The sequence below is a fragment of the Elaeis guineensis genome, chromosome 16 (assembly GCF_000442705.2).
Source record: "Elaeis guineensis isolate ETL-2024a chromosome 16, EG11, whole genome shotgun sequence".
Classification (NCBI taxonomy): domain Eukaryota; kingdom Viridiplantae; phylum Streptophyta; class Magnoliopsida; order Arecales; family Arecaceae; genus Elaeis; species Elaeis guineensis.
The window spans coordinates 43,263,053-43,278,845 of record NC_026008.2 but is presented as its reverse complement, the minus strand read 5'-3'; the positions used below and the strand labels follow the sequence as shown (position 1 = coordinate 43,278,845).

The window sequence follows — 15,793 nt, the reverse complement described above, 5'->3', positions numbered from 1 at the left end:
TAAAAGTTCGTCTGGAATCCATCTGCTGTAGAAATTCGGATGGAGATCGCTTATTGTAGAAGCTCGGTTGAAGTTCGCCTACAATAGAAGTTCGGAAGGAATTCGCTTACAGTAGAAGCTCGGATAGAACTCGCTTACAATAGAAGCTCAGATGAAGGCCACTAGTTGTAGAAGCTCGGATGACGTCCGCTTCCTGTAGAAGTTCGGATGAAGACCGGTTGTCATGGAAGTTCGGATGAAATTCGGAAGGCGGTCGACTACCGTAGAAACTTGAATGGAGTCTGGCTACTGTAGAAGTTCTGCTGCTGGAGAAGCTCGGACATTGACGAAGTCTCGAAGAAGTTTGGAGTAAAGTGGATCGTGGCTAGGAGAAGTCTGGAAGAGATTCGGAGAGTAGTCGATCACTGTAGAGAATCGGCTGAAAGTGAAGCTCAGAGAGCGTTTGGAGCTATCCGGTAGATGAATAGAGGAGCTCATTATTGAAGAAGTTCAGATGGCACGATAGGAGTTCGTCTGTTAGAGGAATCTGGAGGACACTGTGGAAGGCCGACCGCTGGAGGAGTCCGGATGGTATTATGAAAGCTCGGACGGTCGGGGAGGTTCAGAAAGACGCCATACAAAGTCAGAAGCCGGAAGAACCCTGAGAGGGTCGGCTTCTTACGAACTTCGGCTGGGGTTATTTTATACTCAACAGTATCTAAATCTGATATTAGATAAATAACTTGTACATTTTCATAGAATGGATGTGGATTTGGATATTATGTAACAATAAGAATTTATAATTTTATTATATTTTATTTTAAAAATTTTTATTAAAAATATCTTTGTGAAGTGTATAAGGTATATCATGTTGTTGTAAGATGGACATAATCGTCCTATCTTGCATAAAAATAAAATATAATATTTTAATATATAAAATATTATATAATATTGTCATAGTGTTGTTATATTATATAATATATTACTACATTATAGAGTAAGAGTGTCTGAATCTATCTAGATGAAATAGAAAAAATTAAATTAGAATTTTTGGTGTGTATATCCTTCTAAATATTCAAGTTTGCATGAATATCCTCATGAAATTACTATTTATATATGTCTCTTTTTTTTTTATACATGTACCTATAAGAATATTTTAATCATTTAAATTTTAAATTATTAATTTTTTAATGATATTAAATAATATGGACACATGCAAAAAATAAGAAACAAAAAAAATATACATGCAAAATAAGTATTTTAGAAAGGTATACACATAAATATCAATTTTGAAAAGATATTCACGCAAATTTGAATGTTTAGAAGGATATACATGCAAAAAATTTTATAAGAAATCTCTCCAATCTCTATCAGGTGCTCTCCCTTCCTACAAATCTCCAAAATAAAAATTAAAATGAAAAAAAAAATGAAAAAACAAAAAAGAAATCTATGTTGGAAAAGGTCTTACCTTTTATTTTTTTTGCATCTGTTCTTTGATTTCATAAATTTTTCCTATGTTTTTCTTGGTATTTCCTCCTCCTTTTTGGTTCTGAGGAGTTTCAATCTAGTGGGAGACTTGGATGATGGCTAGAGTATTCTGTTGGTACTTATATATAATCAAATTTTAAATTTTAAATCTATTCTAAATTTTATAAGATTTTGCTAGACGAATCCTATTAAAATTTGAAATGGGTCAGTGTCTCCAGAAAAACCTACCTGACCGCCATCCCTGTTTATGGATCCATGCAACCAAGTGGAGATCACCGCTACCAACATTCTAAATTACGAGCTCTTTGGTTTTTAATGGTTCATGCAACCAAGTGATCACCAGTTCTAGATCTTGATGTTGAGTTTGGATCGGTCTAGTTCTAAATTGTAGCAATCCATGTATTTATGGAATGGCTTGTAATTACATGAAGACCACAATTCATGTATTGCAAAATAGGTAGCTGTCAAGTTGACTCTTTTCATATTATGAGGATGGCTTGTGCTTTATACCTAAATTTCTCAACCGTCAATCACAAAAAATACCCCAACTCATTCATCATAGTTATAATAATGCCCATGCTTTTGATGATATAGTCTTGTTGTTATAGATTCACCTTGTAGCAAATCTAACTAATACTGTTTTAAAATAATTGCCTCAATATAAGGCGCATGGTGCCATTGTAATGTTTTTTGATGAGGAGCTGTTATATTTTATATATTAATAAAAATTTTAATAATATATTTTATATATTAACTAAAATTTTAATAATTATCACTGCTTAAAAGATTTTTATTGTGATTTTATGATTTATCTTAGTAAAATAATATTTTTATCATTTAAAAAATTTTTATGACTCAAATATAAATTTTTATTAAATAAATAATATGATATTTTTTCTATCGTTAACTTATCATAGAACAAAGAAAGATTTTGACGAGTGTTACTGGCCACCAATATCACTGTTCAAATAAAGATGAGAAATTAATTATACCCATAAACGATGTAAAAAAATAGATGTAAAACATAATGTTTTATGTGGTTGGTCTGTACGAAATATAATATTTTATGATAATTTTTAATGATAAAAATATTTTTTTAAAATTTTTATAAAAATAAAAATTATAAAATATTTTATGATGTCAGATTATGAGATATTATAAATAGATTATAAAATATCATAATTTTTTTAAAATAAAAAATATTTTTATTATTTAAAATTTTAAATTAAAAAATAAATTATTAATATTTAAAAAGCGCATCAAGTTGAAAAATGTGACTACGTGGATCAATGAGAAGGGGCAGTGCATGGTTATTGCACCGCATGCGGTGCATAAAAAATTTTTTAATAAAGAATACTGCCTTCTCGCAGCTTTCATCTGCACAAAAGGGGTTAATTTACTAATTTCACGTTATAATATCGACAATTCCACGTGGCACAGTGTCACCTCCCGCCCAGATGTATGACGTGGTCGGCAAGATAAATAGCCCGCAACACCGCAAACGCGCGCCACCCTGGGGCCGAAGTTGATATTTCTACCCCTCTATTTATAAGATTACCCCTCAATCCTTTCGCCTTTTTTAAAGTGACGAAAAGTCCGTACCTGTTGCCCTACCCATCTGTCCTCCTCTCGGGCATTTGGGCATCGGAGATTCCCCATATTCTTTCTACTACGTCTATCCATGAAATCACGATGATGATACACGCGAACGGTGAGATGTAAATCTTCTAAAAAAACCTAAAATAAATTATTAATCAATTCTTCAAAAAAAAATTATTTTACAAAGCAAAACTCAGATACTCATTTACAAATTTAAAGAATGATAGGCTTTGCTCATTTCAAATGACTGGTATTTACTTCTATTCATTCTAAAATCATGAATACAAAGGTTTACATTGATAATATTATTTATTATATTATTTTTAATTAAATATTTATAAGAATATATATGCTTTTCTTTAACTTTTTGATATTTTTTATAATGTAGATGATATTTAATTATTTTATTTTTAAATTTGTATGGCCCATCATCATTCTTGGATTTTCAATTTTTTTTTCAAAAAATCAACAAAAAATATATAGAGAAATTCTTAAAAATATTTTTTGTCTAAAATTTTTGTGTACAAAAATTGTTGAAATAAAATTGTAACATGCTCCTCTTTTTAAAGTTATTAAAGAAGTTAGAGGAGCATTCAATCTAAAATGATTAAAATCAATAATATATATATATATGTATGTATATATATGTATGTGTGTATGTATGTATATATTCTCAACCACTTAGATATATGGGGGAAGGTTTTTGATCCAAATTTGATAAATGATATTTTTATTTTATTTTAAATTTTTTTCAACTAATTTGAATATATATTTTCAACATAATAAAAAGAGTATGCAAATGATAAAATATTGAAGATGAAAATCTAAAGTTTTTTTTAAAAAAATATTGAGGGTACGCAACATTAGAAGTTCCAAAGGTGTATGCATGCAACATATTTTTCAATTTTTTTTTTAAAATATTTTTAAGATAACGAAGAGGGTATGTAAATGACAAAATATGGAGCGTGAAAAGCCCAAAACTTTTTTTTTTCAAAAAAAGTCCTTGGAACAACGAAAAGTCCGACGAAGGGAAAAGTAATAAAGAGCGGAGTGAAAATATCAGTCCCTGTTACTCCTTTCCTTTTTTGTTAATCACCGCTTCCACTCACCTCGCGCTCTCTTCCCCCTTCACCCACACCCGGATCGCCGTTGCCTCCTCTCTCATCTCCCCCTCCCTCCCAAGCGCAAGACAACGTCAGCAGTCGCAGCAGCAGCAACGAATTCAACCCTCCGTAAAAGAATTCCCCTTCTATTTCTAATCTCTCTCTTTCTATTCTTCTTTCTTTCCGATTATAGGGTTTCTTCTTCTTCTTGAGCATCCAGAAATCGAACGCCACCATAGGTCTAGGATTCGATATCGGCCATGCCCCTATTCTAGGATTTCGATCCGGAGACCGTCCAAGAAGCGGAAAAAATGGCGGATTTCCGGCAGAAGGATGCCGATCTGGAGTTCCGGCGAGGCCTGGAGGAGCTGGTGCGCGGCCACTTCGACGACTGCATGACCGCCTTCTCCTCTTCCCGCGGCGGTGTCGAGGAGGAAGACGCCTTCGGCGACGGAGGACCAGACCAGCTCGTCCGCCGTCGCCGGCGCTCGGATTTGGAGGGTGACGACCTCGCTGAGTCCTCTGCCGCCGCGCGGCGGCACTCCCGGATCCTTAGCCGCTGGGTCGCCCGCCAGGCGGAGGAGATGATCACCACCATCGAGCGAAGGAATCGGGAGTCCGAGCTCATGGCCCTCGCGGGGCTCCACACGGTTTCCATGCTTGATTCGTCCTTCCTCCGAGAGTCCCGGCTGTCGCCCTCGTCGGTGGAGCGGCCGGTGACGGCGCGGGCGCCGTCGATCCTCCAGATGTGGAGGGAGCTCGAGGATATGTCAGCCGCCACGGAGCGGAGAAGCGCCGCCCCCGCCCTGGGGGCGGGCAGCCGAAACCGGGCTGAGATTCGGGAGCGGGAGCGGGGGCTCCGCGGCAGCTCGGAGGATGCGAGCGAGAGCGACTATACTGGCTACGATCGTTGGGCTCGTGGAACTATTGGTTCGATGGGAAGACCGGGCGAGGAGGAAGAGGAGGATCCGGGGTCTAGCAGGGAGCAGTCCCCTGACATTGGAGACGGCGAGAGGGAGAGGGTGAGACAGATTGTTCGTGGGTGGATGACGGAGAACGGGATGGGAGACACAGCGTCGAGGGTCTCTCTGAGGAATGAAAGCCCGACGGCAGAATGGCTTGGTGAGATCGAAAGGGAAAGAGTGAGGTTGGTGAGAGAGTGGGTACAGATGGCGAGCCAGCAGAGGGATGCCCGGGCTACCAGGACGGTAGAGAGGGAAAGGGAGATGGAGAGGGATCGTGATGGGTCTGGCACGGATCAGGAGGAAGGGCAGCCAGAGCATCTGAGGAGGGACTTGCTGAGGCTTCGAGGCCGGCAAGCTCGCCTGGAACTGATCATGAGGGTGGCGAGGGAGAGGGAAAGGGAGCTTCAGAGCTTGTCAGAGCATCGGGTAGTTTCAGAGTTTGCTCACCGCAATCGAATTCAGGTTAGCGGTCGATCTTTTTGGATTGTTTGCTTTTGTAAGTTTTAATTCTGCGCTTTATAATATAGGAGTGGATCTGAAATTGAGACAATAAGTTTGATCGACTAATTGTAGGGCCGCATGTTCGGTTAATCATTGCTATGTGGGTTTGAGTGCTTAAGCTTCATTTGATGCATGCATTTATTTGAGATAAGATACCAAAAGTGTATTTTATCCAACAAAGATCAATTGTGGTCAGAGTTTTAAACTTTATGCACATATTTACTTTTGTATGACACTAAGGAAAGGAAACTCTATTATATACATCTAGTTTTTTCACAATTTTCTTGTGATGATCATGTTAACATCAATATATGTATTATTTAATGTTTTTGATATGTAAGAAAGGGATAACAATGCTACAACTATAGTAGCAACTTTTGTAAAAGCGACTCCACTAAATGATTAGTTGAAAACTTATCTTTTGTAAAATTTGAAATCTGACTTACTCTATTTACATAGTGGAAGAAATATCAATAAAACCTACAAAATGTTTCTTGAACTAAGACATCTTGATGTAGGTGTTCTGTCAGGTTGAGCATCACGAACAACATGATGAAGTATTTTCCAACAGCTGATGCTTTCATTTTAGTTCTAAGTCTAGTCAAGTGAATGATGTTGATAATGCATTTGGAAGATGGGAAGTCAACATCCTTTCTGATATTAGGGATGGAGTCTTCTTTGGTGTAGACTATATTTTTTTGCCAATGTAACGCTGGATGCCTTCTCCAAATTTGGATCACAAATTCACAGTAAACAAAAGAATCTTCTCAATTTCATGCCTCTCCTTGGATATTGGTGATGTTCCATCGAGGATCTAGATCTGTCTTGACACATCTCCTTGCTTTTTGATAATAAGCTTCATATTTTAATGAGATAAGTTATGAAATTACTATATTCTGTTTCATTCAACATTCAGTACTTTTGTAGTATGATATTGTATTAATGTTTACGTCTATTTTATTTTCTAATAAGAATTCGTGGTTCTCAAAAATGATGTTTTAGCATTATTTATTACCACTTCATTCATCATTAGGGCATTTTTTTTTAAATAAATGCATTTGCATTTGTTTATCATCATCCAATAAATCATGAGGCATATGTCTCTATGACCATGGTATTGCATACTAATTTATTCATCTCACAGTCACTACTCAGAGGTAGATTCTTAAGAAATGGAGGACCTAGTGAGGAGAGGCCACATTCAGTGGCAGCACAAGAATTAGGTCAGCTAAGACAACGCCATCCTGTCTCTGGTTTGAGGTATATCTTATTTGTTTATTTATTTATTTTTTACTGCAAGTTTATGGATACCCTGATGGTTGGCTATTTGAAGGTCAATTTCTTATGCTTGTTTTAGGTGGTTATAGCTGCTCCTATATAAACAAGGATCAACCAATTGAGATTCTTGGCCATGTGAAAAATTGGTCAAGGTCATCTGCTAAGGGGCTGGTTTAGATTTGGAGGGTCAAGGCAAGGGAGAGTGTCAGACAAGTAATGCATTTCAGATGACTTGTTTTTTAAACTGAGATAAAACCAAGAGGAGAGCGACATATCCTGATGATTTAATGCTGTTTATTGGGTGTTTAAGAATCAAGAAAGATTGTTGTTCTCCTGATCTAGTAGCTGAACAATGGGCTCTATCCTAAATTCTTTGATATACAAGAATTCTATTGTCATCTTCAAATTTTTGTGCATAAGTCTAGCACTTTTTGGTTTTGAAAGTCAGCTGTAAGTGTCATATATTGCCATATCTAAATAAGTAATCTCATAGGATAATATGTGTAGGTGGATGGCTTGAGTGGAAAATATCAACAGAATTTTCTGATTTTAGGATAAGATAATAAAACTAATTATTTAAGAAGTGCTGTGGATTTGCTATAATTTATATGAATGCTTATTATTAGCCTTGCAAATTGGTATAATTTAAAGGAAAGCTTGCTATTAGATGCCTATGGAAGTTACAGGACACGGGTTTTATACAAAATAATATATGATACCACACAAGTCATGTTTAGCAGAGTGTTGACTTAATTAACAAAAGAGATACTTGATCACCTCACGAAAAACATACCCCAAAAGAAAAAAAAAACAAGAAGAAGAAGAAATACTTGCACAATATGTGATTCATTGGTCAGGTTACTTGTTTTTATCTTCCTGAACCTGCACATATCTATGATTCAATATAATTTCTTCTCTATAATGATGAAAACATGTGTTGGGGTCATGCTGCGCATATTTTGGTGCCCACTTGTAGATATATGCAGTATCCCTCCATTTGTCACTTGTTAAATATATGTACGGTGGTATGTACACTCATGAAATGAGGTGCTATTTGATGGCATATGGTACATGATAGGGTTTTTTAACAATTCCACTGCATGTTGACAATGAAACATGAAATGCATCCATAAAATACTTGCATCACTTCCATCTATTTGGTTGGCTTTAATCCTTTTTTGCCATTCATTCCAAGTGAGCATAATCCCATTATTCTTCGAAGTATTGGAGAAATCTTGACTTATTTTAAATTTTTTTTTCCTTTGCCAAGGAGTACCTTCTTCAAATAATTGAATAAATCATGAAGTATTTGATTGTTCAAGACTAACTCAAGAAATATGTTGGAGTTACAAATTAGTGATGCCACATGCTGCTGCTGGTGGTGTTATTTTTGCTACTTTATTTTGTTTTTGTCTATTGCGTGCTTGTTTTACACTATCTAAACATGTCGATTATTTAGTGGTCTTCATATCTGTTAAAAGTTACAACTATTTCTTAGCCTTAGTCATCCGGATTTGTGCTGAACTTTTGATGGGTTGTCCAGATTTTTTTTTCCAGATTTCAGATCTTTGCCTCTTGCTGAATTTTTCCAGAATGCCAAACTTGACAGCTTTCATCCCGATTTTGTTGTCTCCTCCTCCTCCTCTCTCTACCTTTAGGATTAGCATGCCCCTACTTTATTGAGGCTCCTGAAGATTTCATTCAACATGGTTGTGCCGTCATAGTCAATTCTTTATTGTATTCAACTATTAGTGCAACTTATTGCTCCATTTATTTTACTTCTATTTATACCCATCTTTGGTTTCCTACTAGCTTACATCTGTGTGCATATCTTAGATGCACAAGCCTTACCAACACACTGACCTAAAATTCATTGAAGTCTAATGCTACTTTGTTGAAAAATTTCATAACTCTCATTATAACCTGAGGATCACTTGAAGCCATCATCTTATTTCATCAGTCCCATTTCATTATATCAGACATAATCTAGGAGTTAGGTACTTTAAACATAGCCAAAATAATAGGACAAGGCAAATTTTGTGATTGACACTATAGATACTTTTAGCTCATTTATACAATTGAGTATATTGTGATAGTGAGCTCAAAGCAATTCTTTAATTTAAATTAACAAAGGGTAAAATATGGATATGTTTGGAGTTCATTATTCATCAGCTGAAGATAAAACAAATTCTACATACAAATTGGCAAAAATGTCGGACTTAGATCTGTTGTGGGGGTCATACCATCTCAAGCGATGTCCTCGGGACTCATACTTAAAAGTTCTCAGATTGACAAGAATACCAATGTGAGCCTTGGATTATGGATCCATCAGAAAGCCAATCCAGGTCGAGCTCATCAGAAAAACGACCTCATCAGGAGGTCGAGCTCATCAGAAAAACGACCTCATCAGGAGGTCGAGCTCATCAGGAAGATGATCTCATCATGTGGTCGATCTCATCAGAAGGACGATCTAATCAGAAGATCGATCTCATCAGGAGGTCGAGCTTATCAGAAAGCTGACTTCATTAGGAGACCAAGCTCTTCAGGAGGCTGATCTCTTTAGAAAGCCGACCTTATTAGGAGGTCAATCTCATCAGGAGGCTGACCTCATTAGAAAGCCGACCTCATCAAAAGATCGAGCTCATCAGAAGGCTCCGACCTCATCAGAAGGCTAAGCTCGTCATGAGAGCGACCTCATCAGAAGGCCGACCTCATCAGAAGACCAATCTTTGATACGTGGCAGCATCAGATAACATTGAACTCACCAATTTGCGGGTGACCTACTCAAAGTTGTGTTCGTGGGACATCGATTTTTAGTTGACCTGCAGGTGAAGCATCACTATTTCACATCAGCTTATCTGAAGATTCGCCAAAGCTGTTTTAAGCCAGATCGGATTACCATCGATCTGTCGATAGATTACTCTATTCCCAGCAGAGGACATCAGATTTGGCCGATCTCATCGTACTCTGTTGATCTCACTTAACCAGAAAAGTCTCAAGTTAGTTATCTTCCAGCTATATTACAGTTGTGTTATAGCTATAATACAACCATTTCTCAGCTCGAGAGACATATAACCTCTCTACAGCTGGATATTCTGTTATAACAAACTCCAGATGGTTATTAATAATCGTCTAACAATCTGAGCAGGCTTCCCCTATATAAAGGGAGGCACGGTACTCTCCAGAAGGTAAGTTAAATCATAACTCACAGAGTCTAGACTCTGCCAAACTCTCTCCTCCATCGAAAGGAATCTGAGTTTCCTCATCTATTCTCTCTTTTGCTTTCTATTTTTTTATTTTTTCACTATCTATTCTCAAGGCCTCGGCTGACTTAAGCATTGGAGGATCCTAAATCAGAGGGTATCCCACTAATTTTAGGACTTCTTTTACAGAATTTACTGTGGACTTCACCAAATTTTCTTTAGGAGCATTCCAGCTTGGTCTAAGACCGACCTCACCATCTATCCTCTAGAGCCTTGCAACAACAAGATCCATATCCATGTTTTCAGTTTGGCAGGAGAAAATAAAAAGATACTGGGATGCACTTTGTGGGGGGCTGGGGGGGAGATCAATTCTAACATTTAAATTGTTTTTGTTGATTTTTAAAAATATCTGATGATGACATCTATAAGGTGTTTGCGCTTTCATATAAAATTGACAGAGTGCATTTGGGAAGTGCTAATGATCAACAATTGATTAATCCACTATGTGGATATTTAAAATGTAATTAGGCTATCTAACTTGTTGATATGTTTGGATGTGGATTTTTTTTTTACTAAATCTGGATGCAAGAGTCTAGGTAACATTGGATGTTAAATATTAACTAGCGTATTCATTGTTTTAGACATGCAAAATTGGACTTTCCATGTGATTATTTCATTAGTTATGTCTTAACCTCGACCATCCATACTTAATTAAACCCATATTATGTTTATATTATCTAGTGTTAACACATGCTGCATCAATTGTTTTGTGTTTCACTAGTTCATGTAGTCATTGTTGTACTCTCTCTCTCTCTCTCACACACACACACACACAAACATACACATTTTGAGGGGTGATTAACTTCTTTAAAATTAATTAATTTCTTTTTTTTTTTTTTGGTTGTGAACTCAAGCTGGTTTTGAAGAATACTTCTTATGAACATCATAATTGTACATATTAGAATATGTTGTACATTTTTTTGGATAGAAATCTGTGCAGAACTAGTTCAAGTAATAACACTATTGTAACTTGAGAGGGATTCCACTTCAGGCTAGAGAATATTGCTCGTGGTCGAGCAATCAACCAGTCTGATACTTCAGCTAGTCAAAACATGACTGCTTCTAGAAATAATCGATCTCAACTAAGCACTCAGGTGGAGCTACTGCATGATAACGTTGAACAATCGCAACTTAGGAGTGAGAATATTGATATTCATCAGTCAACAGAGACACAGGAAACAGCTGGGTTGGAAAACAGCATGCTTACTGAAATTGTGGACATGCAAGAATCAATGAATCAAGTGGAGAATTGGCAAGAAGGAGATACGGAACATGAGAGAAGAGACTGGCAACAGTCTACTGAAGGTGGTTACAGTGATTGGCATGAAGAGACTGGAGAAGAATCTGATGAGAACTGGCATGAAAATATGGAACAAGAATGGTCACGTGAATCACCAGAAGATGAAGATGGAGAAGACAGTCATCTCCTGGAAGTACAGGAGGAGTGGCATGAGGATGAATCTCATGAAGATGATGAGCCTTCAGATCCTCCAAGAGGTCAACGGTCCATTCCTATTAGAAGAGTCAATAGATTTAATCTGCCTGATGACGATAATGTGTACAGCATGGAACTAAGAGAACTCTTAAGCAGGTAGCTGCTTGTCTGCAAGATAATGGTTTTAATTTACTAGCATTAATGGTCATTTTGTTTATTTAGTTATTATGGGCTGACATGCCTATGCTTGTTTTGCAGGAGAAGTGTTTCTAATCTTCTTCACAGTGGGTTTCGTGAAAGCTTAGACCAGTTGATACAATCGTATGTTCAACAGCAGGCACATTCTCCCCTTGATTGGGATCTGCATAGAACTTTGCCTAGCCCCACTTTACCAGAGGAAGCTCAGGACCAGCACAGGGATGATGCAGATCAGGATCTTCAGGTTTCTGTTCCCAGGCCGCCTCCCGTGCTACTACCTCCACCTTTTCCACCTCGACAACCACTATGGCACTCAGGACTGCATCATAGTAATTGGGCTAGACAGAACATGCATCGTTCAGAAATTGTACACATCTTTCCCTTAATGTTTAAATTTGGCACCTGAAATTGCAATACAACTTATTACTTTCCCTTCTTGATTAATACTCTATAAAGCTTGATTTTGTAATATGAAGGAGAAATAATCTGATGGTACTACACGTGTTAGGCATGCCAGAATGGAAGTTACTTTTCTGCTTTTTTTCCCTTTAAAGCTCTCTGTCTTCTATAGCTTTCAATATCTATCATAGTTCTTTCTATTGGTTTCATTAGCAACGTAGAATGTGTACTTTTCTTTATTTCCAGTTTATGAAGCTGTTCCTTTATTGACCTGTGAATGTATCACTTGATCTCCTGCCTTAGTAATCAGAACCTTGGCATGTTTTGGTTTATGAATGCCATGCCTGATGAAGCTGCTGAGGCTGTCGTCAGAATTTTAGTTCATGTGTCAGGAACCCATCCGTTGATTTGGCATTTAAAGCTGATATTATTGTTTTGGTGCAGGAATGGGATATTATTAATGATTTAAGGGCGGACATGGCTAGGCTTCAGCAAGGGATGAGTCACATGCAGAGAATGTTCGAGGCTTGCCTGGATATGCAACTAGAACTGCAACGTTCGATCAGGCAGGAAGTTTCTGCAGCTTTGAATCGCTCTGCTGGAGGACAACGTAAGTAGTAGTTTGTCTTGGAATATATTATTCACGTTTTAAGTAATGAAAAAAATATGGTCATTTAAGTGGAAATTGCAATGGATACTATTAAATATTATGGTTTGTTTTACATTTGCTGCAATAGCACTGCATGCTGTGTCAATTAAGACCTCAAACTTATCTTTTCTGTTTTTCTAATTTCTCTTAGGCCATGTTTGGATGACGGATTAGCTTAGACATATAGCTGGGAAGGTTTGAAGAGATGAGATGGAAGGATGAAGAAGTGGGTTTGATAATAACCTTTTTCAAGTGAACTCTGGTATACAAAAAACATGAGATTGTTGGAGCAATGGCCTCCACTGATTCCTCCCACATCTCTCTTTTACCCCTTTCTCTTTGCAACTCCTTATGGTTGCATTTGGTAGATGGCAATCTATCCAGATTGCCGGCAGTATAAACTGGGCCCACCTGATTACTGTATTTGGTATGCTTTTTGGGTGGTAATTTGGATTGCCTCCCAGAAGGCAATCCATACCACTTCTATGGTAATTTTGCAATACAATTTTTGGATAAAATTATTCTCATCAAAAAAATCAAATAAAACCCCTCTTTTTCTTCTTGTGAAGCTGCTCCTCTTCTCCCCTCAACCTCTTGCATCACAAAATCTAGCCCCCTTTTTTTTTGTTATAATGAATTTATTTTTTACTTGTTTCCATATTTTAACATGCAGTTTAATGGATATTTTTGCTAAAATATTTTGCTAGATTTTTGAATACTTGAATAAATATTTTGCTCAATTTAATTTCTTATTAGGATGATTTTGAGTGTAAGTCATAATATATAGACTTTTAATAGATTTGACTTTGGAGTATTTTGAAAATTTGATTTTACATTACGAGTAATCTAATTGTCATTCCAAACATGTCAATCAAGATTTTCCGTAATTTTACTGCAACATTACCTGTGTGTATCAAACACAGTAATCAACATTACTGGCAATTTAATGATGGCAATCTATCTTGCTGGCAATTCAGATTACCTTCCAAGATTGTCTGGCGATGCATCAAATGCAATCTATGTGCATTGGAGATGCCTCATGCATAGGGTGGGCATCCATATAGTTCCAATATGCCTTTCACATGTTCTAGAAATGGTTGGCTGATTGAATGCATGAATAGAGCAATCTCAAATCTTCTAGGAAGGTACAACATATAAGTAAATGTTGCATCCACTGGTTCACAAGAATAGACTAAAGTCTTAAAGGCCCACCGCCCTGTAGTTATGCCATACCAATTTACCCCAAAGGCGGTAATCATGCTTATCGTCAATGCCGAAAGAAGTGCCATATTTCATAGTACACGATACATAACTCCATAATAAAACCCTTTGTTGTACTGATATACTTTATCTATAGTTTGTCAGTTGATTAAAAGGTCCCTTGTTATTTTTTCTTGAGTTGTGAGTGCCAGGGCAGCATACTTATCTATTCTGCAGCTCTATTAAGACATTATTTAATGATTATTGATGAGGTAAAGTAGCCTTTTCAGGTGTAGGCTACTTTACCTTGAAGAGGTTAGTGGCAGCCCCTGATGTTTGCCCGTGTTTTACAACTGGCTTTAACCTTTCAGTTGAGAGTTGAGACTGCTGAAGCATGTGCATCAGGGTAAAGTGTCTGTTCAAACATTTGCATTTCATAGTCACCTGCAGGAAGGAAAGAATTCTATATTTCGATAACACACAGTCTCCACGTATGCATACTGAAAAAATGAGGTTGCTTGGGGCCCTCATTTCATGGGATTATTTTCTTCTAGTGAGGAGCAAGAACAAGACTTCATTTACAGACGTTTTTTGTTCTTTTTAATCATTGTTACGTGAGAAACTTTATGTAGCTCAAGATGAACACCTGCTTGACTTAAACCCATCCAGTGCTCACAAGTCAACATGGTGCTATCTTGTTCTTTCCAGGCGTGAGCGAGGAATTATCTCAGGATGGATCCAAATGGAGCCAAGTGAGGAAAGGGACCTGCTGTGTCTGCTGCGACAGTCATATTGATTCACTTCTGTACAGGTGTATTTCCTTACTTGAGATGCATTACTAGTTTCACCTGTATTTTTGCTGGGATACTCATATATGCTCTTTTGCTGCCTCAGATGTGGGCACATGTGTACTTGTTCAAAATGTGCTAATGAGTTGGTTCAAGGTGGAGGCAAGTGCCCACTATGCCGTGCACCCATTATCGAGGTGATCCGAGCCTATTCTATACTGTAAAATAACACAAATTCAACAATACACAAGGTCGTAAGCTGCTGGGCCCTCAAGTTTTGTCGGTGGGAACTGTTCAATGGGTTCTTGCATTTTGGCTATATAATTTGTTTTTTTGTTTTTTTTTCTTTTTTTCATTGCCTCTATTGTTCTTTAATGTTCTTGGAACATCGACATGTTTCGAGTGGAGTGACAAATGGCATCCTATGTTTGTTACTGATTTCACAGACAAGTATCTAATGAAATTGTTTCATGTTATGTATTTGGAGGATGATATGCTGAAAGCCACCCTGTGATTCTCGTTCGTAAGTGCCCTAGTCTGGGCCAGGACATCATTAATGTTCAAGCCAACTGCCGAGGGAAGACCTACATGCATGATCTATTGCTGCTTTAAGATGCATTTATCGTTATTGGATTTCTGACTTCTGCTGATCCTTAATTCATTTATCATGCTACAGTTTAGTTGAGGCCTAAATTTTGGGTGACTAAATAGATTTAGGGCAAGACTGTGGGCATAGATTTCATATCCAGATAAAAGCCTTTCAGATTGGGGTTTGTTCAGACCTTGGTCTTACGCAACCCCACAACCCAAACGATCTGATATTGACCACTATTGTCATCATGGTAGCAACCCCGATACTGTCTTCTAAAGCTTGGCTAGGCTTCTTCCATTGAACTACCATGTTGGCAACTAAGGCTGGTGAATTAGAGACCCATCTGGTAGTCCTAA

The 15,793-nt window shown here is 37.4% G+C and overlaps 1 protein-coding gene across 2 annotated transcripts; it reads left to right on the top strand.

Annotated features, from left to right (window-relative positions):
* The first annotated feature begins 4,155 nt into the window (after positions 1-4,155).
* LOC105059049 (uncharacterized) lies at positions 4,156-15,325 on the top strand. 2 transcript variants are annotated; one of them, XM_073249785.1, is made up of 8 exons: positions 4,156-4,298; positions 4,390-5,596; positions 6,780-6,895; positions 11,168-11,767; positions 11,870-12,176; positions 12,653-12,818; positions 14,766-14,868; positions 14,952-15,325. In XM_073249785.1, the coding sequence occupies exons 2-8, from the start codon at positions 4,481-4,483 to the stop codon at positions 15,067-15,069; spliced, it is 2,526 nt and encodes an 841-aa protein (XP_073105886.1). In that variant the 5' UTR covers positions 4,156-4,298; positions 4,390-4,480; the 3' UTR covers positions 15,070-15,325. The 2 variants fall into 2 exon arrangements, with proteins under 2 accessions (XP_073105886.1, XP_010940495.1); XM_010942193.4 differs by having other exon boundaries at positions 4,158-5,596.
* Positions 15,326-15,793: the final 468 nt, after the last annotated feature.

Bases quoted from the DNA above. Each gene is read 5' to 3' on its own strand.
- LOC105059049 (XM_073249785.1), top strand. From the start codon at position 4,481: ATGGCGGATTTCCGGCAGAAGGATGCCGATCTGGAGTTCCGGCGAGGC. The intron at 5,597-6,779 runs GTTAGCGGTCGA...TTCATCTCACAG, and splicing joins CTCACCGCAATCGAATTCAG to TCACTACTCAGAGGTAGATT. The intron at 12,177-12,652 runs GTACACATCTTT...GTTTTGGTGCAG, and splicing joins ACATGCATCGTTCAGAAATT to GAATGGGATATTATTAATGA.